This window comes from Gymnoscopelus braueri (genome assembly GCF_963280865.1).
Source record: "Gymnoscopelus braueri genome assembly, chromosome: 13".
Taxonomy (NCBI): domain Eukaryota; kingdom Metazoa; phylum Chordata; class Actinopteri; order Myctophiformes; family Myctophidae; genus Gymnoscopelus; species Gymnoscopelus braueri.
The window spans coordinates 13,266,240-13,293,319 of record NC_137615.1 but is presented as its reverse complement, the minus strand read 5'-3'; the positions used below and the strand labels follow the sequence as shown (position 1 = coordinate 13,293,319).

General features: G+C 38.3%; 1 protein-coding gene across 1 annotated transcript in view; it reads right to left on the bottom strand.

Annotated features, from left to right (window-relative positions):
* Positions 1 to 26,642, bottom strand: part of LOC308099406 (uncharacterized protein) — a 64,541-nt gene extending 37,899 nt beyond the window's left edge. The window contains exons 1-22 of the mRNA XM_080448146.1: positions 26,582 to 26,642; positions 24,657 to 24,689; positions 24,231 to 24,533; positions 23,739 to 24,041; positions 23,062 to 23,352; positions 22,638 to 22,931; positions 21,856 to 22,155; positions 21,433 to 21,759; positions 21,173 to 21,307; positions 19,193 to 19,319; positions 17,328 to 17,531; positions 14,934 to 15,000; positions 14,297 to 14,420; positions 11,946 to 11,978; positions 11,515 to 11,811; positions 11,076 to 11,339; positions 10,439 to 10,729; positions 9,929 to 10,255; positions 9,687 to 9,821; positions 8,211 to 8,337; positions 6,347 to 6,526; positions 1,132 to 1,205 (exon numbers count right to left, since the gene is read on the bottom strand). Coding sequence (XP_080304272.1) covers positions 1,132 to 1,205; positions 6,347 to 6,526; positions 8,211 to 8,337; positions 9,687 to 9,821; positions 9,929 to 10,255; positions 10,439 to 10,729; positions 11,076 to 11,339; positions 11,515 to 11,811; positions 11,946 to 11,978; positions 14,297 to 14,420; positions 14,934 to 15,000; positions 17,328 to 17,531; positions 19,193 to 19,319; positions 21,173 to 21,307; positions 21,433 to 21,759; positions 21,856 to 22,155; positions 22,638 to 22,931; positions 23,062 to 23,352; positions 23,739 to 24,041; positions 24,231 to 24,533; positions 24,657 to 24,689; positions 26,582 to 26,624 — 4,279 coding nt within the window. The 5' untranslated portion in view covers positions 26,625 to 26,642. The remainder of the gene's footprint in view (positions 1 to 1,131; positions 1,206 to 6,346; positions 6,527 to 8,210; positions 8,338 to 9,686; positions 9,822 to 9,928; positions 10,256 to 10,438; positions 10,730 to 11,075; positions 11,340 to 11,514; positions 11,812 to 11,945; positions 11,979 to 14,296; positions 14,421 to 14,933; positions 15,001 to 17,327; positions 17,532 to 19,192; positions 19,320 to 21,172; positions 21,308 to 21,432; positions 21,760 to 21,855; positions 22,156 to 22,637; positions 22,932 to 23,061; positions 23,353 to 23,738; positions 24,042 to 24,230; positions 24,534 to 24,656; positions 24,690 to 26,581) is intronic.
* Between the last annotated feature and the right edge of the window lie 438 nt (positions 26,643 to 27,080).

Sequence of the window (27,080 nt, the reverse complement as noted above, 5' to 3'; positions counted from 1 at the left end):
TAATCACAGTTACTAAGGCACTTTGCTGCTCATTTTGGTATAAAGAAGATTTGGCACAATTAAATACTGATACTGATAGGTGCCAATCAAAACCTGTCCAATGGCTTTTATCTCATTCAATGCACATTATGCTCATTATGTCAATTAGTGACAGTAATCTGGGAAAGAGAATGAGGGACAAACCCTTCCAATCCACTCCATGATGAGGGCGAGAACCTTCAAGCAGGCTAAGTATCTATTCTATTCAAGGCCTATTTGACAATTGAAGCAATGGTATCTCATTCAGTCTTCCGTTTCAGTGCAACTTCAGTCAACTTCCTCTTTTCACATGATGATGATATGCATGATGTCATGATGGTTGTGAGGAAATCACCACACGGCCTGACACAAAAATAGCCCAATTCTCTTCTGTAACTCAATTCTAAAGTATTTAGAAAGGTAAGTTGTCACTCATAATATACAGTATATTGAAACTTCATAATTAATATGGTAAACATTAATTCTGTTAATTCTGTGATGAGGCCAATAACTTCTTTAAGCTTTATGAGCGTTAAAATTAACATATTTTACTAACTGTAACTGCATTTGGAGAGACTACATGGTGAAACCATGTGACCGCTGAGGAGGGCAATATCATTGTCACAATGTATTTCTGGGATCTATCTAACAGCAGACAACACTGCGCAGAAAAGCTGGGCTGTGACCAGTTGGTTTAATATTCAATACATACAATGTGTTAAGGGTGACGTAACAGTCACATAATGCCCTCAAGTCAGTAGGCTACCAGCTATTATCATAAATACTTCTCACTTATTTAGCTACAATACTTCTCACTAGTGTGAACACACAATTCAAATAGAAACTTTAAGAATGTGTTAATGGGGAAAGCACACCTATAGACATATAGTTATTTTAAATATTTTTTTTTATCATTTAGGTTTTGCATTGATATTTCACATACACACATTATGTATATCAGCAGTGTACAAAACAGTATTGATTAACATTTGCAGCATCCACAAAACAAAAGCCCTGACAAAAAACAACAAAAAACAAAACAAACTTGGTACACAGGACAAAACACATTTTAAATATATTAATACACAGGAAATAATAAAAACAGGCACTCACTCATGTTCAAGTACAGGATTTGTCTCCATATTAAGAGTCCCATGGTGGAGAAACGGATAGTCTTCTCTGTCAGTCTCCAGTGGAGTTGAAGACTGAATTAGGAAGATGTGTTGAGCTCTATGTGCAGGAAACCATGAACTGAGACTTCCTCTATATTGACATTCAGTTTTCTTCCATTTACATTCTCTATAGTTATTTAGTTTATAATCATTGATCACCAATAACAAACAATAAACAGTATGGTTCAAAAGTAGTTGGATCAAACTGATTATGAACAAGGTATAGAAGGTAAGATTTTGTTTCTACTGTTCTAAACTGGGAGAAAATAGCCATAAAGCCAAACATGACACTAAAAGTAACAATAACATTGTATTAATCAGTGTCTTCCTGTTTGTTGTTCGACATTTTTCATTGACTGCACATGTTCACAGTGGTTCCCAACCTCTTTTTTTCCATGACATTACATTACAGTCATTTAGCAGACGCTTTTATCCAAAGCGACTTACAATAAGTGCATTCAACATAGGTAGGGAACAAAACTACTACCGTAATCACCAGAAGTGCATACTGTAAGTGCATTTTCTGCTAAACAAGCAACCAAGAGTATACCTAGCGCTAAGGTAAAAGTGCAATATATCAGCTACCTACTTTCTTAAACAGATGAGACAAATAGCAAAATCAGAGGATTAAGAGCTAGAACAAATAAGTGTATCGACTAAACAAGATCCAATAAAACAATACAATAATAAAACAAGAGTTCGTACAACTGGTTAACAACAAGCAGGCAAGGCGAAGAGGAAGGGTTTTCACATCCTCAAGCTACCATGACATGCAAACACACCCTAAAAGTAGTTTGTGTGGATATGTGTCTTGGGCCTATACTGTCTAGTGCCTACTGTCTGTCTCATTCTCACACATCTCAGTGCAATAGCTCGGTCTTGTGTATGCTCTTGTCACCTGAGGAAGTGAGAAACATGTTTTTCAGCCATAAACTCCTGCTAATGAAATGCACTAAGTAGGTATTTGTTTGCAAAGCTAATAAGTGAGTGTATTTTGGATACACTTTATGAGAATGTGAAGGAAAAGGGAAAATAGAGCCAAAAAAACGGGTTGAGATGGATGGACATCAATAGAGACAGAGTTTGGGTAGCTGGGGGAGTGATGTCATAAGGGGCATGTTATGTTGTGTGAATAATGATTGGCTCACGCTTGTGTAGTCAAAGAGAGAAGTTGCAGTCATTCCTGTGATTCCTATATTTGTTGACCTTGATGTTCATCAGCTGGATATATCCAGAGATGGCGCTTTGCAAACATGCCACTGTTTCCCTCAAACTGCCAGCAACTTGGTTTGCCCAGAATGGAAGCACAGTATGCGTTGCGAGGCATTACTGAAGATGTTACTTATTAGTCAGCAGCCAGAGTAGAGTAAGCGATCCTCATCATACGTTACAATCATCTGTTGCAATATTTGTCAGCATTTTCTTAATGTTTCTCTATTCAGAGATCCATCAGCATACCCATGTCCAGCTTGCTATTCAATTCTCTTAATTGTATGTATTTACAAATAAATTAATTGTATTATTTGACAAAATGTTTGCGTTTCCAACATTCACTGAAGTTTGAAATTTAGGCTCGGCATGGCTTAGCATGGCTTACTTACTTACATGGCTGTCAATAAATTAAATAAAACCTCCACAGGGTTCCAGCCACGGCAGAGCCGCAGGGTAGTCCCACTGCAGCATGGCTACGGCCCCCAGGGCTGGTTCTAGCCTTTATGGCACCCTGGGCGAACCGCCCCTTCCGACATTCCCAGGTAGTAGCCTGTATAGCTTACAAACTATAGTCAGGGTGCCCATTCCAACTATAGGTTAATAGACCCAAACAGTGATGTGATGTGCAAATGATGTGAAATTATATTTTTTTCTGATTGGCAAGGCCCTCGGGATGGCGCCCTAGGCAGCTGCCTATATCACCTACAGGAAGCGCTGGACTTGAACCTGCGTGAAGAGTCAGTTGTAATGTTTTATTGGTCAATAAGATTTTAATGCGTGAAAAAAAAGCATTTCTTTTTTTAATCTCAGCCACTCGTCAGAGGGCAATTTTGGAGTCAGTGTGGGAGAGGTCATAAAGAAGTGTGCGGTTCAATATACATTTTTGTCGTCCGCTTTTCCCGTGCAATAAATATAGATCCAGTGTGTAGACCTTCCACAACTCTGGCATTTTGGGCAAACTTTCAAAAGATAAAAATATATATATATATTTTTTTATAAATTTTCAAGAATAGTGAAAATAGCCAATCTACAAGTACATTTTGCCATAGGGCGTAAGTGGTTAAAATCCCCCTCTGCACAATCCCAATTGATGACAATGCCGTCATCTCCCATGCAGATCTGCAAGATGAAAGTACGCTACCATTTGTTAACATGCTAATATACTGTGTGTAGACTGAATGATTAGGCCTAATAAAAGGATGAACAGGATATGTGTCCCCAGTAGGGAAGAAATGTATAATGGAAGGCACTATAATACAATTAATTCCAAATGTGAGTTCAAGCAACAGTTTATTGAAGAGTAATAATAAACCCAAGAATATAACATCTTAACTTTTTTTTATAATACATCATCAACAGTAACACTCCTGATGTTATATATCATGAGCGTTAACAACATACTTTAGTTGTAGTTTAGAAATTAAAACAAGAAAAGACTAGAGATATTTAAGATTCCCTTTTTGGTCACAAGAGGGCCCCCTGTACTGTCTTTTTAGAGAGCAGTGACATGCAGCACACATAGAATGCAGCACCAGAGGTGAATGAAGTACTCAACCCCAGTACTTGAGTAAGAGTACAGATACTCCTGGTCAAATTTACTCCACTACAAGTAAAAGTAGCTCAGTTAAAATGTTACTCAACTAAGGGCAAAACAGTTATTGCTTTTGAATATACTTAAGTATTCAAAAGTACATGCTTTTAAAAATACTTAAAGTACAACTAAAAGTAAAAGTCCTTTGAAGTCCTCGACTAACCTTCTCGACTAACCTCCTCGAACTACCTTCCTCTGTGTTAAATACAGATACTTTTGTTTTCTTGGCATTGAGCTTGAGGCCGATATTCCTGAACTCCATTTCTACAGCCAGTGTTAGTTCCCTTACATTCTCTGCTGTGTCCGAGACTCGGGGAATGTCATCTAATCATGATGGGAGTTACTAGTTTAGTCTTTCTCGGGACCAGTGTGAACCCCAGTGCCTCAAAAGATTATCATTTTCTCATGAGGAAATAACAGGAGTCACACATGAGTGACACATCGCTGACAAAGCTGCACTCAGATCAAATTAATTATATTCCAGTTCTTAATGTACTTTGGTGATAAAGAAAATCTATTTGGTACAAATTCTCAGATGCAGGACCATCAACTGTGACCTTTTTGTCAAGATACAATAACATTCAGCTTCAAAGATTAGGACATGGAGCTAACTTTAAATTGAGGCCATCTGTTCTAAAAAATAAATAGAAAAATGTAATGCATAGAGTAACTGTCATGAAGGGCGTTTTGATTAGTGATTAGACATATTTTTTCACCAGATCATAAGTAACATCTGGTGATATGACACAATGCCTTACATGCTCATTCTGAATGCATACAGTTGACATAGAAAACAGAACATTCTCTCTGTTCAGTATATGTTTGTGCAGAGACCTGCAGAAATTGGCGACAATCTTGTGGGTGCCGGGGAGCCCGAGCACCCAAGGAGAAAGCCGAGCACCCACAGGAAATGTGTCGGTCGGATGACTATTGTGTGATGCTTTGTAACGTGCACAGCATGTATGATGTACCCGCTCTGATACCGTGTGTTATTGTGAACAGAGGCAGCCAGAGACAGGAAAGAATGGTGAAGAATCTACAGCCTTCTTGACCACATCCTCTGCTCTCAGGATGTTTCATAATTATGTACCCACACGCACGCACAAAACCACCCCAATTGTATACGTTTTTATATCAATGAATTGCTGTAATGTTTTCACAATGAATTTATAGGACCTTGTAACTCTGTTTCAGAGAAGTAACTCTCTGAAACAACCTGCACTGTCTGCATGTACTGATGTGCTTGCTTGTAAAACCATTACGTTATACAAAGCCTGCAGAAACACCTATAAAAACGAAAATATAAATGACTGAGGAACCAGAACTAAATTATTTTACTCCTATACACCCATACAAGATGTAACAAAGAGGCGAGCGGAGGGGGGAGCCAGAAACATGGCTAATGTGAGAGCAGAAGTGTGGTAAAAAAGAAACAGCCAACCTAAAAGTACTCAGTACTTTACAGCCCTCCTAAAAATGTACTCGAGTAAAAGTAAAATATTTGTCTTGGAAATGTACTCAAGTAAGAGTAATAAGTATAAAAAAATCTAATATTCAAGTAAAGATCCTCAGAATCTGTACTTAAGTACAGTACTCAAGTAGATTTACTCCATAACTGTCCACCACTGTGCAGCACACAGTCACACAACATTTTGACATCTATTAATTTCAACAAAAAATTAAGCACCATAGATGTACCTTTAAAAAAAAAAGGAATTAACAAATATCCAAAGCACAACACAAATATATTTTAAGTTATGCGGTGTCATCCTTGTGACATTAAAAAGCGTTTCTAATTCAGAGTTTCACGCTAATACATATTGAAATGGAATGATGGGGTCTCATGCATAGTCAAACTATTGGGATGGTGAGTTGAAGTTTGCAGTTGACAGTCAACACAAAATGGGCCTCAATAGAGAATTTTTAATATCTATAAAGTACATAAACCAAAACAAGAAAGCAATGGCAACAGTAATAAAAGCACAATTACAACCTAAACCAATTCCTTTGGAACATTTGTGAGTTTAACCACAACTTTAAAATGATGTAGATCATAAAGGTTTCCTGAAAATGCATGCAACCTAAATAACAGAAACTTTAAAAATACAGCTTCCAAGAGATTATATTGGCCTATTTTGGTCAGCTCTCAAATATTTCACAGTTTCATTAGCTCATTGTAATCAAGGACAGTTCAACATTTTCTTTTTAGCAGAATGTTTCAAAATATACAAACATGAACTAACTGTAAAGTTCTACCAGAGGAGATCCCTCTCCTGACATCCAAATGTGTTCATAACTCAAAATAACAAACATGTATGGTACTGCTTTAATTCTGTAATCAAATCAATGTAACTCATAGATGTCTTGATCTACATCACTCTGACCCTCCACTACTCTCCTTCCAGGGCTGAGGTGTTCTTTGGTGCTGCTCTCGGGGTACATGTCTGCATTGGCATCATCATCCTCCTCCTCTTCCTCTACCGCACCAGGGTTGTAGACATGTTTGTCCGTGTTACTGGCTGCCATGAAGTCTCTGAGGTCGACAAAGAGAAGACATCATTTTAATTATTATGTATTGCTGGAGTGTTTGTGTGCCATTAAGGCCTGGATGGCGAGTAACTTCCTTCAGTTAAACGAGGCTAAAACTGTGGTGCTCATTGTTGCCTCTGATAGCATTGTTCCTAAGGTGTCTGGTTGTATTGGGTCCCTCAAAACCAATGTGCGCTCCAACCTCAGAAACCTTGGCGCCAGTTTTGAACAGACTATATGCACCTCGACACGCACATCAAGTCCTATACATGTTTTTTCCAGGAACATTGCAAAGCTCAGGTTGCTTGTCTCACACCATGAGTTACAGATAATTGTTAATCCAAAATGCTACTGCGAGACTGTTAACCAGGTCCAGCAGAAGGTGTCATATTACTTCGGTCATGGCCTCCTTGAACTGGCTTCCTGTTCATTTCAGGGTCCAGTTCAAGGTCCTGGTGCTCACATATCTACATGGTCAGGCCCCTGTATATTTAACTGACCTTCTCCAACCTTATGCCCAGCAAGACCTTAAGGTCTGCTGACCAGGGTCTACTAGTCATTCCCCGTACTAGACTAATAACTAAAGGTGACAGAGCCTTTCATCTTCAGCTCCCAGACTTTGGAATTTAAAGCCCTTTACTTCCACAGGTCTTGAGAGCTGTAGCCTCTGTGGAAACTTTTAAGAACGGCCTAAAACACTACTGTTTAAACAAGTGTTTGTGGAATGTCCTTAATCTTAATATGTGTGTAACGTGTTGGCTTTCTTTCTGAGATTAATTGTACAGTTTGTGTACATTTTCTGTTGTTTTTAATTGTTTGAATGCTATATGCTGTGTTCTTAACCCATTTAGACCTGGAACACCTATGCGTTGTTATACCTTTCAAGCCGGGAACACCTCTGTGTGTAGTTATTTACCAGAAAACTTAGGTCAGGATTTAGAAAGCGTTTTTAGAATTGGCCTCAGGTCTAAATCCTACTGTGTAAAGCACTTTGTTAGTCCTCTCTGTTAGAAGTGCTACAGTATATCAATCAAGTTTACTTTTTTACATCAGTTCAGTGTAATCCTTACAATCCTTACAATAATTCCCCAAAATCGTGTCTGTCCCCAAAATCTCTTCTGCCCGGTTCAGTGGCTGGAGCAATTGATCTGTATTTGCACACGGCCATTGACCATTAGAATGTGCACGGAACAGCGACGCCCGTTTTTTACTTTCCCAAAATGTAAGCTGTTAATTAGCGTTTTTATGTAAAAGAATTCGGGCTATGGGAGCTATCGTCGGCTTACAGCCGTCGCCATGGTTACAGACCCCCAAGCTATGGGAGGAAGGGGTCCTCCTTGGAGACAAAAAGGTTTGGGACTATTGCTGTACAGCACAGCACATAACCCAAAGTCTGTTAATACTTTGACTGCACACATCCCCGGGTATGGACTAGTGGGTATGAGATGGGAACACATTTAGCCTTCATTAAAGCGAACTTAAACTTAAAAAAGAAAAGATGACACCTCATGTGCCATGACGATGAAGATGATGCTGCTGTTGCTGTTGTTGCTGATGATGATTATGATGATGATGATGATTATTATTATTATTATTAGGCTATTATTATCAGTATAGTATTGCATTGTTATCTCTTTTCACTCAGGTTAATTCTCGTTAAATTCATTTCAAATCCTCAGTGAACTGACCCGTTCTCATAGTCATCGCTGTCATCATCGTCGCTTTGGTGACAGGTGATGGCCTCTGCATTGCCATAGGTTCCTTCATCATCTTCATCATTGGCTCTGCCCACTATGTTGTAGGTGTTCATCACACCTTGGAAGAAATACATACATAATGTATATCAGTGTTGGTGTCATATATATGTTATATCAGCTTGAGCTCATTGAATTCCAATACTGGTACATAAGGCAAGTTTGTTTATATATGACATTTCAACAATAAGGCAATTCAAACAGCTTTACACAAAACATTAAGCATCAAGACATTAATAAACAAAGTATTAATACGCAAAATAAAATTTTATAGGACATTTAAAAATAATGAAAAAATAAGAGGGAGTTGAAATAAAACAGAAAGATAAGAGAACCTAATTACATACTATTATATATTGTAAGCAGGTAACAGCACTCTTACTTTGAGGACATTTTCCTTAAGTAAAATAGAATTACTCGAGTAAAAGTAAGTAGCTAGACCCCTGGAAGATGAATTGCTGAGGTAGATGCAGAAATTATTATTATTATGTTACACGATGTGAGGACTAAAGGATATACTGAGCATAGCATTAGTTAGAGTTGATGCATCAGATTGAATGAGAGATGTTGATACCTTCATATTTTGAAGACTCACATTAGGGGATTTTTTATGATTAAGAGGCTCTCAAGACAGAGAAGTAAATAGCTACATCAGCACAACCACACCCACAAAGAAGTGTTGTATGTCCGTTACCAATTACTCACTTCTTGTATCACTGTCAAATGTCTTGTGGTTCACAACCCAAACACGAGTTGCAATATTGACAGGAAGCCACAGAATGTGCTATCTACAGTATATGAGACATCAGCTGGAGGGGCCGATCTGACTGGAACTACACAAAACGTGTCCATTGTAGTTCAGGAATAACTGACATGCTCTATTATGATGTCATACATTGAGGAAATCATGCTCAAAATAAAATAAAATAAAACACAAAATACACAACAACATCTTATTTATGAACTCAACTTCATTAAAACGGGATTTGGATGCAAAATCGGTGAAGTGACCCTTTAAGTTTATCATTCATTGTCTCTAAATGTGAAATCATTTTGTCATCCACTTTACTGCCATTATCCAACCACTTTGAACATGGTGTACATCTCCTTTAAGAATTAGAATCTTCCTCAGTGGTGTAGGAGTAGTAAAAAAGTTTTGAAGAAAACAGAAAATGGGTGTGGGTGTGGACTATATGGGCAGTTGCGTCTTGATCTAAGAACACAGCATAAAGCATTCATGAAAAAATGGCGGTGCCTTCTTTGGCCTACTGGGTGTGTGCATGCAAAGCTGCAACTGGTCCAGCTGTGTCCGAGGTAAGTTGCTCACTGACAGACATACATACACGAATAGGGTCGAAAACATAATCTCTGCCTCCCGGGCCTTTCGGCCTGGCGGACATGATTACTCACAGGCTGTGGGATCAGTCTGGACCACAGGCTTTCTGTGTCTCCGCCTCCACATCAGACAGAGACCAATCAGCAGCAGAAGTAAGAGTAGGACCACACCTCCTACAGCTCCGCCCACTAACAGAGGGATTGGAGAGGCTGGAAGAAAGAAAGAAATATATCTTTTTGGAAAGATACAAGTAACAGAGATCTAGTTTGTGATAGTGTGTGTATTTGCTGATCCTTTATATAAATAATCTTCTCACGGTGGACTGAGACGCTGAGCAGCTCTGAGCATTTAGAAGTGAACTTGCGTGTGGATACGGTGACTTCATAGACACAGCTGTAGTTGCCCTGGTCTTCATACTCTGCTGCAGGGAACTGGAACGAGGCAGAGTGGTTGACTGCTGACTGCTGCTTGATATTGCTGTTGGAGCCAGAGAAGATGAGGGAGAAGAAGCCTCCAGGATACTGGGGGAGAATGGAGCAGGTGATGGAGAAGCTGTAACCCCTGGTGACCTCTGAATGCCCAGGACCCCAGACCAGCTCTGCGTGTGGCGTCGTCAGAGAGATGTTAGCCTGCGGCAGCCTCACTGGTCACACAGAAACATAATTCATAATTTTATACTGGAACATTAAGACATGTCTTAGTTGTCAATTTTAATGTATTCTTCAGACTATTTCTAAACGTTGGTGTACACCATTGAGTCCAGGGTGTGAATTCTTATACATTTTAAGCAGTTAACATAATATAATGCTATCGGATTTTGCCTCACCTGTAACAGCGAACCTAACAGAGTTACTTTGAGGAGATTTGAAGCGTCTACTTGAAACAGTTGTTTCGTACTGACATTGGTACGACCCCTCGTGAACAAAGTCCGCTTTAGGGATTTTTAAGGTATTTGATGTGCCACTGATGGTTTGGATATTTCTTGAACCGGAAGTCTGCCGCAAAGTGAGGGTTCCACCCAAATGCTGTGTTGAGACGGAACAGGTGATGGCAACTGTGTTACCCCAAGTAACCTCACTGACAGGATTCACTGAGATGCTGGGCTTTGGGAGACTCACTGAAAATAGAAAGAATTAACTGTTTTAATCATTAGCATTGTACAGTATATTATTTTAAGGTTAGGGTTGGAAGCAAAGAACTAGCTGACAAATAAATAAAAAAATTGTCAGCTTTTGACATGCAAGTGATAAGGTACATTGACAGAAGTTCTAAAAAACATGACATGGGGTTAGAGTGAGACTATTTGCTTCAGCCGTTTTTATTTTCCTCAAATCTCCAAACATATCTCCAAGGCCAAACATATTTCTTCTTATCCCATTAATCCTGGAGTCCACTTAATTTAGAGTCTACTCATAGTTTGACCCTCAGTACGATGGTTACGTTCATAAAAGCACCCTACTCACCAACCATGATGTTTACTTGGCTGCTGTAGGAGCTTGTGATGCTACGGGTTGAGTATCGACAAGTATAACGTCCCTGGCGGGAAGAGCCAACATTGGACAGTGTTAATATCCCACTGGTCTGTTGTCCAATGTAAGATCCATCCTTATAAAAATTCACATCACGATGTATACAGAGCGGGGTTGAAATCGAGCAGGTGAGGATCAACGTCTCTCCTGGTGAAAGAGCTGAACTGGAAGGGGACAGACTAGGAGATGGTAGTCCTGCTGCAGAAGAAAACATACATTTATGCTCATCTTAATTATTATCTTAATGATGAACTACGTCTTACATTGAACTCCACTACTTCAGTGATTCAGAATCAAATATTCGCCAAGGTTCTATCAATGGTAATGTTATCTTAACAAGATACATTTTGAAAGAAGAGATTACAAATATTACCTGAGCAAACAACACCAACATCTTCTGAATGGGTGCAGTCATTTGTTCCAAATCCTGAACGTGAGCATTGAGTCAGAGAGCATTCACTACCAGAACAAGCAACATCCAACCAGATTTTACCACTGCCACCGCCATACGTGCTGTAGCTTGAAGCTGTCCCACAATCCAGCTCTCTGCAAACCACTTGAGTGTCTTTCATGTCCCAGCTGTCATCACATACTGTACCCCAGAGGCCGTTGTAATAGATCTCCAGTCTTCCAGAGCATCGAGACCCTACTAATCTGATCTGAGCACCTTCTATCAGTAAAAAAAGAAGAAGAAGAAAAAATAGATAAAAGCACATCCACATTAAAATGAAAATGTCATTAACGTTTCCTTTTTTCTGAATATAGCTGTTTTTTTAATTCCCTTTTTTCAGAGAACATTCTTACCTGTATGTGAAGGTATGTACAGGAGAACAGACACTGCAGGGGGGAAACAGAGCAAGCTGAGTTACTTTCATGTTTTTCTAATGGTGTTAGCATGTCACATAGTCACCAGTGGCATTACACTTTGAAACACATGGATACAACATACTGTAGACAGAGACTCAAAAATTACTTTCACCATGATTGCAAAGGGACAATAAAGTAAAACAGAACCTTGTGAGATTTTTGTAATGTGTATTCCTGTATCTTGTTTGTGTCCATCTTAGTAAAAAAAAAAAGAAAGAAACATGTGACCTCTGGTTGTGGTTTGCAGGGTGAAGCCAGCTAAGCCCTATTTATCTTGACATTCAACTAATGAGGAAGTATGAGCTATGCGTTTGTCTAAACAGCAAAACATAAGTATAAAATTTATGACATGACAGAAAAAGGAGCTCTATTATGTTATTTTATTCTATAATATATAGAAAAGTAAACTGTCACTCATAAAATACAGTATATATTGAAACTTTATATTTAATATACTGTATTGTAGCTATATTAAACATGTGCTGGACTGATTTACAGTGCAAATTACATACAGTATGATAGATAAACACATGATAGATAGCAATATGGGACAATATATGTCTAAGTTAATAACACCTATTCGTTTTACCCAGCGTTCAGTGTTCATTTTACTGTAAGGTGAGCTGTAAACTAATTTCGTATTCATGTGAAAATGCAAAAAGACATTTATAGAAAAAAATATTTAGTTGACATAAACAAGTGTATCACTGTTGTCATTGTTGTAAGCATGCAGTGTGTTCCTAGTTGGCTGAGTATTCACTAAAGCATTTTTAACATGTCAGTCCAATGCTGTAGGTGTAGGGCGTAGGCCCACAGCAGTAAGGTCATGTGGAGAAATGTACACGCTGTGAATTTGACTTCTGGATGTCAAAAGGCTAACAGTCTAGCATCTTTAACAACTCACCATGTCAATGTCACAATACATTTCTGGGATATACTGTATCTTACAGCCAGTGGTGGACAGTAACGGAGTAATGTACTTGAGTACTGTACTTGAGTACAGATTCTGAGGATCTGTACTTTACTTGATTATTAGATTTTTTTGATACTTATTACTCTTACTCTTACATTTCCAAGACAAAGTACTGAGTACTTTTAAGCCCACTCCACATCCACAACAATGTTTCGCCATGCAACTCCTTGCAACATGGAACTACTTGCAACTACTTGCAACCATTACCCCCAATGGCAGTTGCAAGGAGTTGCATTGGTGTGGTTGACCTTAAAACAGTTTTGTTGCAAGGAGTTGCGACTAGTGTTAGGAAAATTAGATTTAAAGTCTAGAAGTATAATAAATGTGTCTGTAGAAAACTGCATAAATGTAGGAGTTTAGAAGAGTAAAAAAGGGGGAACTAACACATACATCTAGAATAGAGGACATTTGATTTATAGCTACGGCCTGGTCATATGATGTTTTGATATCTTTATAGTGGCTCATGTTTATATCCTGCTGTTTAAACATATAAATGCTCTAAGTTCAGCTATTATAATCACTTAAGCCACACATTGATATATATAGACTATTATACTGTGTACTGTATATATACCGTATATTTTAATCATTAGTATGACTAAAAGTGTTAAGTTTTAGTTTAACTGTGTCATTATAACCTTATTCAAAGAAAATGTGGACTATGGACTGCCCTTAACATTAACTCATTTAATGTATTACTGTTGTATCCTTGTTGGTGTGTAACTTAGACATTGTGTTCCCAAGCCCACGACCAGTATAGTCGTTCACTCTGTAAATTTGAACCCTGGAATATCAAAAAAGCTGAAACAGTCTAAATTTGAACAACTCACAATATCAATGTCACAATGTATTTCTGGGATCTATCTAACAGCAGACAACACTGCGCAGAAAAGCTGGTCTGTGACCAGTTGGTTTAATATTCAATACATACAATGTGTTAAGGGTGACGTAACAGTCACATAATGCCCTCAAGTCAGTAGGCTACCAGCTATTATCATAAATACTTCTCACTTATTTAGCTACAATACTTCTCACTTCACCCAGATTCAAATAGAAACTTTAAGAATGTGTTAATGGGGAAAGCACACCTATAGACATACAGTTATTTTAAATATATTTTTTTATCATTTAGGTTTTGTATTGATTTTTTCACATACACATATTATGTATATCAGCAGTGTACAAAACAGTATTGATTAACATTCGCAGCATCCACAAAACAAAAGCCCTGACAAAAAACAACAAAAAACTAAACAAACTTGGTACACATTTTAAATATATTAATACACAGGAAATAATAAAAACGGGCACTCACTCATGTTCAAGTACAGGATTTTTCTCCATATTAAGAGTCCCATGGTGGAGAGACTGATAGAGTCTTCTCTGTCAGTCTCCAGTGGAGTTGAGACTCCATCCGAATTAGGAAGATGTGGTGAGCTCTATGTGCAGGAAACCATGAACTGAGACTTCCCCTATATTGACATTCAGTTCTCTTCCATTTACATTCTCTATAGTTATTTAGTTTATAATCATTGATCACCAATAACAAACAATAAACAGTATGGTTCAAAAGTAGTTGGATCAAACTAATTATGAACCAAGCTCTTTTTTTCCATGACATCCTCAAGCTACCATGACATGCAAACATACCCTAAAAGTAGTTTGTGTGGATATGTGTCTTGGGCCTATACTGTCTAGTAGTGCCTACTGTCTGTTTCATTCTTACACAGCTCAGTGCAATAGCTCGGTCCTGTGAATGCTCTTGTCACATGAGGAAGTGAGAAACATGTTTTTCAGCCATAAACTCCTGCTAATAAAATGCACTAAAGGTATTTGTTTGCAAAGCTAATAAGTGAGTGTATTTTGGATACACTTTATGAAAAAGTGAAGGAAAAGGGAAAATAGAGCCCCAAAAAAAAGTCCATTTATAAATGATGACCAATAAACTATACCTTTGTAGACTTTGTTGACTCTACGGGTTGAGATGGATGGACATCAATAGAGACAGAGTTTGGGTAGCTGGGGGAGTGATGTCATAAGGGGCATGTTATGTTGTGTGAATAATGATTGGCTCACGCTTGTGTAGTCAAAGAGAGAAGTTGCAGTCATTCCTGTGATTCCTATATTTGTTGACCTTGATGTTCATCAGCTGGATATATCCAGAGATGGCGCTTTGCAAACATGCCACTGTTGCCTTCAAACTGCCAGCAAACTTGGTTTCCCCCGAATAGAAGCACAGTATGCGTTGCGACTAGGCATTACTGAAGATGTTACTAATTAGTCAGCAGCCAGAGTAGAGTAAGCAATCCTCATCATACGTTACACTCAAAGCTCATCTGTTGCAATATTTGTCAGCATTTTCTTAATTTTTCTATATTCACAGATCCATCAGCATACCCATGTCCAGCTTGCTATTCAATTCTCTTAATTGTATGTATTTACAAATAAATTCATTGAATTATTTGACAAAATGTTTGCGTTTCCAACATTCACTGAAGTTTGAAATTTAGGCTTGGCATGGCTCGGCATGGCTTACTTACTTACATGGCTGTCAATAAATTAAATAAAACCTCCACAGGGTTCCAGGGCAGAGCCACAGGGTAGTCCCACTGCAGCATGGCTACACTTAAGGCCCCCTTGCACAGGGCCGGTTCTAGTCGTTATGGCGCCCTGGGCTGGACTTGAACCTGCGCAAAGAGTCAGATGTAATGTTTTATTGATCAGATTTTAATGCATGAAAATAATGCATTTATTTTTTTTATCTCAGCCACTTGTCAGAGGGCAATTTTGGAGTCAGTGTGGGAGAGGTCATAAAGAAGTGTGCAGTTCAATATACATTTTGTCGTCCGCTTTTTTAAAATAAATATAGATTCAGTGGGTAGACCTTCCACATGAACTCTGGCATCCCTATTTTGGGCAAACTTTCAAAAAAGAATTATTTAGTTTTATGAATTTTCAAGAATAGTGAAAATAGCCGATATAAAAGTTTACAATGCATAGTAATCCGACACTTTGTGAGCTTCTGGATAAGCAATTTTGCCATAGGGCTTAAGTGGTTAAAATCCCCCTCTGCACAATCCCAATTGATGACAATGCCGTCATCTCCCATGCAGATCTGTAAGATGAAAGTAGGCTACCATTTGTTAACATGCTAATATACTGTGTGTAGACTGAATGATTAGGCCTAATAAAAGGATGAACAGGATATGTGTCCCCAGTAGGGCAGAAATGTATAATGGAAGGCACTATAATACAATTAATTCCAAATGTGAGTTCAAGCTACAGTTTATTGAAGAGTAATAATAAACACAAGAATATAACATGTTAACCTTTTTTTTATAAAACATCATCAACAGCAACACTCATGATGTTATATATCATGAGCGTTAGCAATATATTTTAGCTGTAGTTTAGAAATTAAAACAAGAAAAGACTAGAGATATTTAAGATTCCCTTTTTGGTCACAAGAGGGCCCCCTGTACTGTCTTTTTAGAGAGCAGTGACATGCAGCACAAATAGAATGCAGCACACAGTCACATAACATTTTGACATCTATTAATTTCAACAAAAAATCAAGCACCATAGATGTACCTTAAAAATGAAAAAGTAATTAACAAATATCCAAAGCACAATATATTTATATACACAATATAAATATATATATACAATATATTTTAAGTTATGCAGTGTCATCCTTATGACATTATAAAGCTCCAATTCAGAGTTTCACCCTACACATTGAAATGGAATGATGGGGACAAACAATTGGGATGGTGAGTTGAAGTTTGCAGTTGACAGTCAACACAAAAATGGGCCTCAGTCATTAGAGAATTTATAATATCTATAAAGTACATAAACCAAAACAAGAAAGCAATGGCAACATTAATAAAAGCACAATTACAACCTAAATCAATTCCTTTAGAACATGTGTGAGCTTAACCACAACTTTAAAATCATGTAGATCATAAAGGTTTCCTGAAAATGCATGCAACCTAAATAACAGAAATGTTTAATGTACAGCTTCCAAGAGATTACACTAGCCTATTTTGGTCAGCTCTCAAATATTTCACAGTTTCATTAGCTCATTGCAATCAAGGGCAGTTCAACATTTTCTTTTTAGCAGAATGTTTCAAAATATACAAACCTGAACTAACTGTAAAGTTCTACCAGAGGAGATCCCTCTCCTGACATCCACATGTGTTCATATAACTCGAAATGTGTATGGCACTGCTTTCATTCTGTAATTCAATCAATGTAACACACATTTGAACCAACTAAATAAACTGAATTCTGAACTGACATGAATGTATTCAAAGTAACTGATGATGACCATGGTCTTTACCTACTAGCCATCATAGTTAGCATAGATGTTGTCTTCATCTTCGTCACTCTGACCCTCCACTACTCTCCTTCCAGGGTTGAGGTGTTCTTTGATGCTGCTCTCGGGGTACATGTCTGTATTAGCATAGATAGCATCATCCTCCTCCTCTTCCTCTACCGCACCAGGGTTGTAGACATGTTTGTCCATGTTACTGGCTGCCATGAAGTCTCTGAGGTCGACAAGAGAAGACATCATTTAAATTTGTATGTGTTTTGTGTGCCATTAAGGCCTGGATGGCGAGTAACTTCCTTCAGTTAAACGAGGCTAAAACTGTGGTGCTCATTGTTGCCTCTGATAGCATTGTTCCTAAGGTGGCTGGTTGTATTGGGTCCCTCAAAACCAATGTGCGCTCCAACCTCAGAAACCTTGGCGCCAGTTTTGAACAGACTATATGCACCTCGACACGCACATCAAGTCCTATACATGTTTTTTCCACCTTAGGAACATTGCAAAGCTCAAGTTGCTTGTCTCACACCATGAGTTACAGATAATTGTTAATCCAAAATGCTACTGCGAGACTGTTAAGCAGGTCCAGCAGAAGGTGTCATATTACTTCAGTCATGGCCTCCTTGAACTGGCTTCCTGTTCATTTCAGGGTCCAGTTCAAGGTCCTGGTGCTCACATATCTACATGGTCAGGCCCCTGTATATTTAACTGACCTTCTCCAACCTTATGCCCAGCAAGACCTTAAGGTCTGCTGACCAGGGTCTACTAGTCATTTCCCGTACTAGACTAATAACTAAAGGTGGCAGAGCCTTTCATCTTCAGCTCCCAGACTTTGGACTTTAAAGCCCTTTACTTCCACAGGTCTTGAGAGCTGTAGCCTCTGTGGAAACTTTTAAGAACGGCCTAAAACACTACTGTTTAAACAAGTGTTTGTGGAATGTCCTTAATCTTAATATGTGTGTAACGTGTTTGCTTTCTTTCTGAGATTAATTGTACAGTTTGTGTACATTTTCTGTTGTTTTTAATTGTTTGAATGCTATATGCTGTGTTCTTAACCCATTTAGACCTGGAACACAAGGTCTAAATGCGTTGTTATACCTTTCAAGCCGGGAACACCTCTGTGTGTTGTTTTCCAGAAAACTTAAGTCAGGATTTAGAAGGCATTTTTAGAATTGGCCTCAGGTCTAAATCCTACTGTGTAAAGCACTTTGTTCGTCCTCTCTGTGAGAAGTGCTATATCAATCAATTTTACTTATTTACATCAGTTCAGTGTAATCCTTAAAATCCTTACAATAATTCCCCAAAATCGTGTCTGTCCCCAAAATCTCTTCTGCCCGGTTCAGTGGCTGGAGCAATTGTATTGAATGTGCACAGAACAGCGACGCCCGTTTTTTTACTTTCCCAAAATGTAAGCTGTTAATTAGCGTTTTTATGTAAAAGAATTCGGGCTATGGGAGCTATCGTCGGCTTACATCCGTCGCCATGGTTACAGACCCCCAAGTTATGGGAGGAAGGGGTCCTCCTTGGAGACAAAAAGGTTTGGGACTATTGCTGTACAGCACAGCACATAACCCAAAGTCTGTTAATACTTTGACTGCACACATCCCCGGGTATGGACTAGTGGGTATGAGATGGGAACACAATTAGTCTCCATTAAAACAAACTTAAACTTCAAAAAGAAAAGATGACACCTCATGTGCCATGACGATGAAGATGATGCTGCTGTTGCTGTTGTTGATGATGATGATGATGATGATGATGATGATTATTATTATTAGGCCATTATTATCAGTATAGTATTGCATTGTTATCTATTTTCACTCAGGTTAATTATCTTGAGACATTCTTCAAGTGAGGTTCATTTCAAACAATCAGTGAACTAACCCGTTCTCATAGTCATCGCTGTCATCATCGTCGCTTTGGTGACAGGTGATGGCCTCTGCATTGCCATAGGTTCCTTCATCATCTTCATCATTGGCTCTGCCCACTATGTTGTAGGTGTTCATCACACCTTGGAAGAAATACATACATACATAATATATATCAGTGTTGGTGTCATATATATGTTATATCAGCTTGAGCTCATTGAATTCCAATACTGGTACAGTACAAGTTTGTTTATATAGCACATTTCACCAATAAGGCAATTCAAATAGCTTTACACAAAACATTAAGCATCAAGACATTAATAAACAAAGTATTAATACGCAAAATAAACTTTTATAGGACGTAAAAATAAGAGGAAGTTGAAATCAAACAGAAAGAGAGAACCTAATTACATACTATACTGTATATTGTAAGCAGGTAACAGCACTCTTACTTTGAGGACATTTTCCTTAAGTAAAATAGAATTCGAGTAAAAGTAAGTAGCTAGACCCCTGGAAGATGAATTGCTGAGGTAGAGCACCACACCATCTGTCGGCTCCACCCAGAACCTTAAGATTCAAAGGCTAACGCTCTACTGATTCTGCTACCCGAGCACAAAACTTTTTTTTTTAAATGGGGGATGCAGAAATTATTGTTATTATGTTACACGATGTGAGGTCTAAAGGATATACTGAGCATAGCATTAGCTAGAGTTGATGCATCAGATTGAATGAGAGATGTTGATACCTTCATATTTTGAAGACTCACATTAGGGGATTTTTTATGATTATGAGGCTCTCAAGACAGAGAAGTAAATAGCTACATCAGCAAAACCACACCCACAAAGAAGTGTTGTATGTCCGTTACCACTTCTTGTATCACTGTCAACTTTCTTGTAGTTCACAACCCAAACACGAATTGCAATGTTAACAGGAAACCACAGAATGTGCTATCTGCAGTATATGAGACATCAGCTGGAGGGGCCGATCTGACTGGAACTACACAAAACATGGGCTGTAGTCCATTGTAGTAGTTCAGGAATAACTGACATGCTCTATTATGATGTCATAGAGGAAATCATAATCAAAATAAAATAAAATAAAACACACAAAATACACAATATCATATTTATGAACTCAACTTCATTAAAACGGGATTTAGATGCAAAATTGGTTTAGTGACCCTTTAAAGGAGAATTTAGGACTAAAGTTTTCTTACCTTTTCTATGACGTTATGAGCTTCTTTTTTTTTTTTTTTTTAGATCTGACGTTCATAGTGACAGAACACTATGCAACCAAAAAAAAACAAACAAAAAAACAGAAGTCTCGCTAGACGAGATTTCAATCTCGAGATTTCAATCTCGTCTAGCGAGACTTCTGTTTTTTTGGGACAGTGTTCTGTCACTATGAACGTCAGATCTCAAAAAAAAAAAAAAAAAAAAGCTATTAAAATATGTGATCTAACCTAAGGCCTATCCGCGCACCTTTTAAGCTATGGCGGCTCAGGGGTGGAGTTATGACATTTTTCTACTGTACCATTCATCCTAAGATATCATAACGTCATAGAAAAGGTAAGAAAACTTCAGTCCAAAATTCTCCTTTAAGTTTATCATTCATTGTCTCTAAATGTGAAATAATTTTGTCATCCACTTTACTGCCATTATCCAACCACTTTGAACATGGTGTACATCTCCTTTAAGAATTAGAATCTTCCTCAGTGGTGTAGGAGTAGTAAAAAGGTTTTGAAGAAAACTGAAAATGGGTGTGGGTGTGGACTATATGGGCAGTTGCATCTTCATCTAAGAACACAGCATAAAGCATTCATGAAAAAATGTTGGTGCCTTCTTTGGCCTACTGGGTGTGTGCATGCAAAGCTGCAACTGGTCCAGCTGTGTCCGATATTAGTTGCTCACAGACAGACATACATACACGGATAGGGTCGAAAACATAATCTCTGCCTCCCGGCCTTTCGGCCTGGCGGAGATAATTAATTACTCACATGATGTGGGATCAGTCTTGACCACAGGCTTTCTGTGTCTCCGCCTCCACATCAGACAGAGACCAATCAGCAGCAGAAGTAAGAGCAGGACCACACCTCCTACAGCTCCACCCACTAGCAGAGGGATTGGAGAGGCTGGAAGAAATAAATAAATGTTTTTTTATTTTTTTTATTTAACATTTGGAAAGATACAAGTAACAGACATCTAGTTTGTGATAGTGTGTGTATTTGCTGATCCTTTATATAAATAATCTTCTCACGGTTGACTGAGACGCTGAGCAGCTCTGAGCATTTAGAAGTGAAACTGCGTGTGGATACGGTGACTTCATAGACACAGCTGTAGTTGCCCTGGTCTTCATACTCTGCTGCAGGGAACTGGAAAGAGGCAGACTGGTTGACTGCTGACTGCTGCTTGATATTGCTGTTGGAGCCAGATAAGGTGAGGTAGAAGAAGCCTCCAGGATACTGGGGGAGAATGGAACAGGTGAGGGAGAAGCTGTAACCCCTGGTGACCTCTGAATGCCCAGGACCCCAGACCAGCACTGTGTATGGAGTCGTCAGAGAGATGTTGGCCTGCGGCAGCCTCACTGGTCACACAGAAACATATTTCATACTTTTATACTGGAACTTTGAGAAATGTCTTAGTCATCCAATTGAATGTATTCTTTCATTCATTTCCTCACCTGTAACAGAGAACCTAACAGGGTCACTTTGAGGAGAGTTGAAGCGTCTACTTGAAACTTGAAAAGTTTTTTCGTACTGACATTGGTACGACCCTTCATGGACAAAGTCCACATTAGGGATGTTGAAGGTATATGACGTGCCACTGGTGGTTTGGGTATTTCTAAATGAACCGGAGATCTGCTGCAAAGTGAAGGTTCCACCCAAATGCTGAGTTGAAATGGAACAGGTGATGTTAACTGTGTTACCCCAGGTAACCTCACTGACAGGATTCACTGAGATGCTGGGCTTTGGGAGACTCACTAAAATAGTAGGATATGAATGGGGAAGAAAAAGAGAAAAAAGCATTTTAATTATTAGCATTGTATATTATTAGGGGCCGAGCAGCTACTGTATGCTGCCGGCCACTCTTGTTCTTATCTCTTCCAAAAAGGAAACCTGCCTTCCCATGCATGAAAATAAACAAAACTTTGCACACAGGTCCATTCCTATGACAAACTTCCTCAACTGTCATTGTGGGCCGATTCTACTAATGGTGGCGCTACAGTAACCATCTACATTTAAAAGAAAATCGAATCAGTCATTTATGCTATCACTTTGAAACTTACACCAAAATGTAAAGACTTTTTTATGTAGTTTGAGTTGGTAGATGAGTCCATCAGGTCCAGACCAGTCTTCAAACTGCCCGGCACTGACCATTGCGGCATAGCAGCTGTACTTTCAGAATTATGTCGCTACATTGTTATTTAAAATAATAAAATGAATGCAATAGTTATTTCCTCACCTGTAACAGAGAATTGAACAGGGTCACTTTGAGGAGATTTGAAGGGTCTGCTTGAAACTGTTGTATCATACTGACATTGGTACGACCCTTCATGCTCAAAGTTAACATTAGGGATGTTGAAGGTATAAGAGCTGCCTCTGGTAATTTTCCCGTTTCTAGATGAACCGGAGGTCTGCCGCAAAGTGAAGGTTCCTCCCAAATGCTGAGTTGAGACTGAACAGGTGATGTCAACTGTGTTACCCCAGTTAACCTTACTGACAGGATTCACTGAGATGCTGGGCTTTGGGAGACTCACTGAAAATAGTAGGATATGAGTGGGGAAATAAAGTTAAAGTTTGAATTATTGGCATTGTTTATTAGTTTAAAATGTATGGCTACATTGTAATTAAAAATACTTGTATTAATTAAATAGTTATTTCCTCACTTGTAACAGAGATCTTAACAGGGTCACTTTCAGGAGAGTTGAAGTGTCTACTTGAAACTGTTATGTCATACTGACATCGGTATGACCCCTCGTGAACAAAGTCCACTTTAGGGATTTTGAAGGCATATGACGTGCCACTGGTGGTTTGGATATTTCTTGAACCGGAGGTCTGCTGCAAAGTGAGGGTTCCACCAAAATGCTGTGTTGAGAGCGAACAGGTTATGTCAACCTTGTTACCCCAAGTAACCTCACTGACAGGATTCACTGAGATGCTGGGCTTTGGGAGAGTCACTGAAAATAAAAAAGAATGAACTGTTTTAATCATTAAACATTGTACAGTATATTATTTTAAGGAGTTTGAAACAAACAACTAGCTGACTAATACAATGTATTTCTCAGTGTTTGACAAACATGTATAAAGTTATATATATAGAGTATGTGTAAAGAGTTTTATGTCACTTGGGCACAAGTGATGCAAGGTAGTTTGACAGAAGTTCTCAAAAACATGACATGAGGTTAGAGACTATACTTCAGCAGTTTTTATTTTCCTCAAATCTCTGCCAAAGGCCAAACATAATTTTCTTCTTATCCCATTAATCCTGGAGTCCAGTTAATTTATACTCTACTCATAGTTTGACCCTCAGTACCGGTTAAGTTCATAAAAGCACCCTACTCACCAACTATGATGTTTACTGGGCTGCTGTAGGAGCTTGTGATGCTACGGGTTGAGTATCGACAAGTATAACTTCCCTGGCGGGAAGAGTCAACTTTGGACAGTGTTAATATCCCACTGGTCTGTTTGGATTTGGATATTAAAGTCTGACGTCCAATGTCAGCTCCATCCTTGTAAAAAATCACATCAAGAGGTGCACAGAGCAGGGTTGAAATCGAGCAAGTGAGGCTCAACGTCTCTCCTGGTGAAAGAGCTGAACTGGATGGGGACAGACTAGGAGACTGTGTCGGTCTAGGAGATGGTTGTCCTGTTGCAGAAGAAAACATCAATTTATGTTAATTTTGATGATTATCTTAATGATGAACTAGGTCTTACTGCGTTTGTGAACATTGGACTCCACTACTTCAGTGATTCGGAATCAAATATTCAGAAAGGTTCTATCAAAAAATTCTATCTTAACAAGATCAATTTTGAAAGAAGAGATTACCATTATTACCTGAGCATACAACACCAACATCTTCTGGATGGGAGCAGTCATGTGACCCAAATCCTCGATGTGAGCATTGAGTCAGAGAGCATTCACTACCAGAACAAGCAACATCATCCAACCAGATGTTACCACTGCCACCTCCATTCGTGCTGAAGCTTGAAGCTGTCCCACAATCCATCTCTCTGCAAACCACCTCAGTGTCTTTCAGGTCCCAGCTGTCATCACAGACTGTTCCCCAGTAGGAATTGTAGTAGATCTCCACTCTTCCAGAGCACCGAGAAGACCCTACTAATCTGATCTGGGCACCTTCTATCAGTAAAAACAAAACAAAAAAAACATCAAAATTAAAATGATAATTTTCATTACCTTTTCTTTTTTTCAAAATATATAGCTGTTTCTTTTTTATTCCTTTTTTCCAGAGAACATTCTTACCAGTATGTGAAGGTATGTACAGGAAAACAGACACTGCAGGGGGGAAACACAGAGAGAAACACAGAGTTACTTTCATGTTTTTCTAATGGTGTTAGTCACATAATCACCAGTGGCATTACACTTTGAAACACATGGATACAACATACTTCATCAAGAGACTCGTCTTGAAAATGACTTTCACCATGGGGCGAAGGGACAATAAAGTAAAACATAACCATTTGAGATTTTTTAAATGTGCATTCCTGTATCTTGTTTGTGTCCATCTTAGTAAAAAATAGGCTTTTAGCCTTTGTGGTTGTGGTTTGCAGGGTGAAGCCAGCAAAGCCCTATTTATCTTGACATTCAACTAATGAGGAAGTACATGAGCTATCTGTCTGTCGAAACAGCAAAAAGAAGTATAACATTTATGACGTGACACAAATGCAGCTCTATTATGTTATTTTCAGAGGTGGACGAAGTACTTGACCCCAGTACTTGAGTAAGAGTACAGATACTCCTTGGTCAAATGTACTCCAGTAGAAGTAAAAGCAGCTCAGTCAAAATGAGTAAAAAAGTCATTGCTTTTAAATATACTTAAGTATTCCAAAGTACATGCTTTGAAAAATACTTAAAGTACAAGTAAAAGTAAAAGTACATTTCTTAATTTTTATATCAATGAAATGCTGTAATGTTTTCACAGTGAATTTATAGGATCTTGTAACTCTTGTTTCAGAGAAGTACTATAACTCTCTGAATCCACCTGCACTGAGGTGCTTGCTTGTAGAACCACTACATTATACAAAGCCTGCAGAAACACCTATAAAAACATAAAATGACTGAGGAACCAGAACTAAATACTTTTACTCCTATAGACCCATACAAGATGTAACAAAGAGGCAAGCGGAGGGGGAAGACAGAATCACGGCCAGTGTGAGAGCAGAAGTTAGGCCAATTGCATTTTAGGGAAGAAAAAAAACAGCCAACCTAAAGACCAAACCGCACCAATGCAATTCCTAGAAATGTACTTGAATGAAAGTAAAATATTTGTCTTGGAAATGTACTCAAGTAAGAGTAATAAGTATCAAAACAAAAACTAATACTCAAGTAAAGTACAGATCCTCAGAATCTGTACTCAAGTACAGGACCCAAGTACATTTACTCTGTTACTGTCCACCACTGGTTATTTTATTCAATAATGTATAGAAAAGTAAGTGGTCACTCATAAAATACAGTATATATTGAAATAAACTGTACTGTAGCTATATTAAACATGTGCTGGACTGATTGACAGCGCAATACATTACATACAGCATGATAGATAAACACATGACACATAGTAATATGGGACAATACATGTCTAAGTTAATAATACCTATTCATTTTACCAAGCGTTCAGTGTTGATTTTAAGGTGAGCTGTAAACTAATTTCATATTCATGGAAAAATGCAAAAAGACATTTATAGGAAAAATAAATTAGTTAAGTGTATCACTGTTTTCATTGTTGTAAGCATGCATTGTGTTCCTAGTTGGCTGAGTATTCACTGAAAGCATTTTTAACATGTCAGTCCAATGCTGTAGGCCCACAGCAGTAAGGTCATGTGGAGAAATGTACACGCTGTGAATTTGACTTCTGGATGTCAAAAGGCTGACAGTCTAGCATCTTTAACAACTCACCATGTCAATATCACAATACATTTCTGGGATGTATCTTACAGCAGACACTGTACAAAAAAGCTGGGCTGTGACCAGTACATATTCATACAATGATGCCCTCAACTCAATACCACTATACTTGCATAAATTGAGCTAGACCGTTACTTAGAAACGCTCTCACGTCACTAAGATTCAAATTGAAACTTTAAGGATCTGTAAATGGGGCAATACATATTTTCAATATATTAATATGGGAAACATCAATTGATAAAATAATGAAACATGGCACTCACTCAAGTTCAAATACAGGATTTTTCTCCATATTACAAGTCCCATGGTGGAAAGACGATAGGGTCTTCTCTGTCACTAGTGGAGTTGAAGACTGAACTAGGAAGATGTTATGAGTGCTGTGTTCATCTAGAATGTGTTTGCGCAAGTCAACATCATAGAACAGTGTGACTTCCTTCTTACTGACAATAAGAAGCAATCAACACTATAGGTCAATAAATACAGCAGTCAGACCAAACAAATTATGAATATAGATTATTTTCTTTGCCTTTTTTCAGTGAATTAAACTAGTAGAAAAGCCTTAAATTTGATCATGACAATAACGATCAACAATGAGATTGTATCAAGTAGGTTCTTAAACTAAAACAGCTATACAAATTCCACTACAATGACAATTCTTGATACAAAGAATGAGAACTGAAATGTAAGTAAATAAGTATTGAAAATCCTTCCTTCCCTTTTTGTTAGACATTGGAACTGGAACACCTGCTGATAAATGATCTT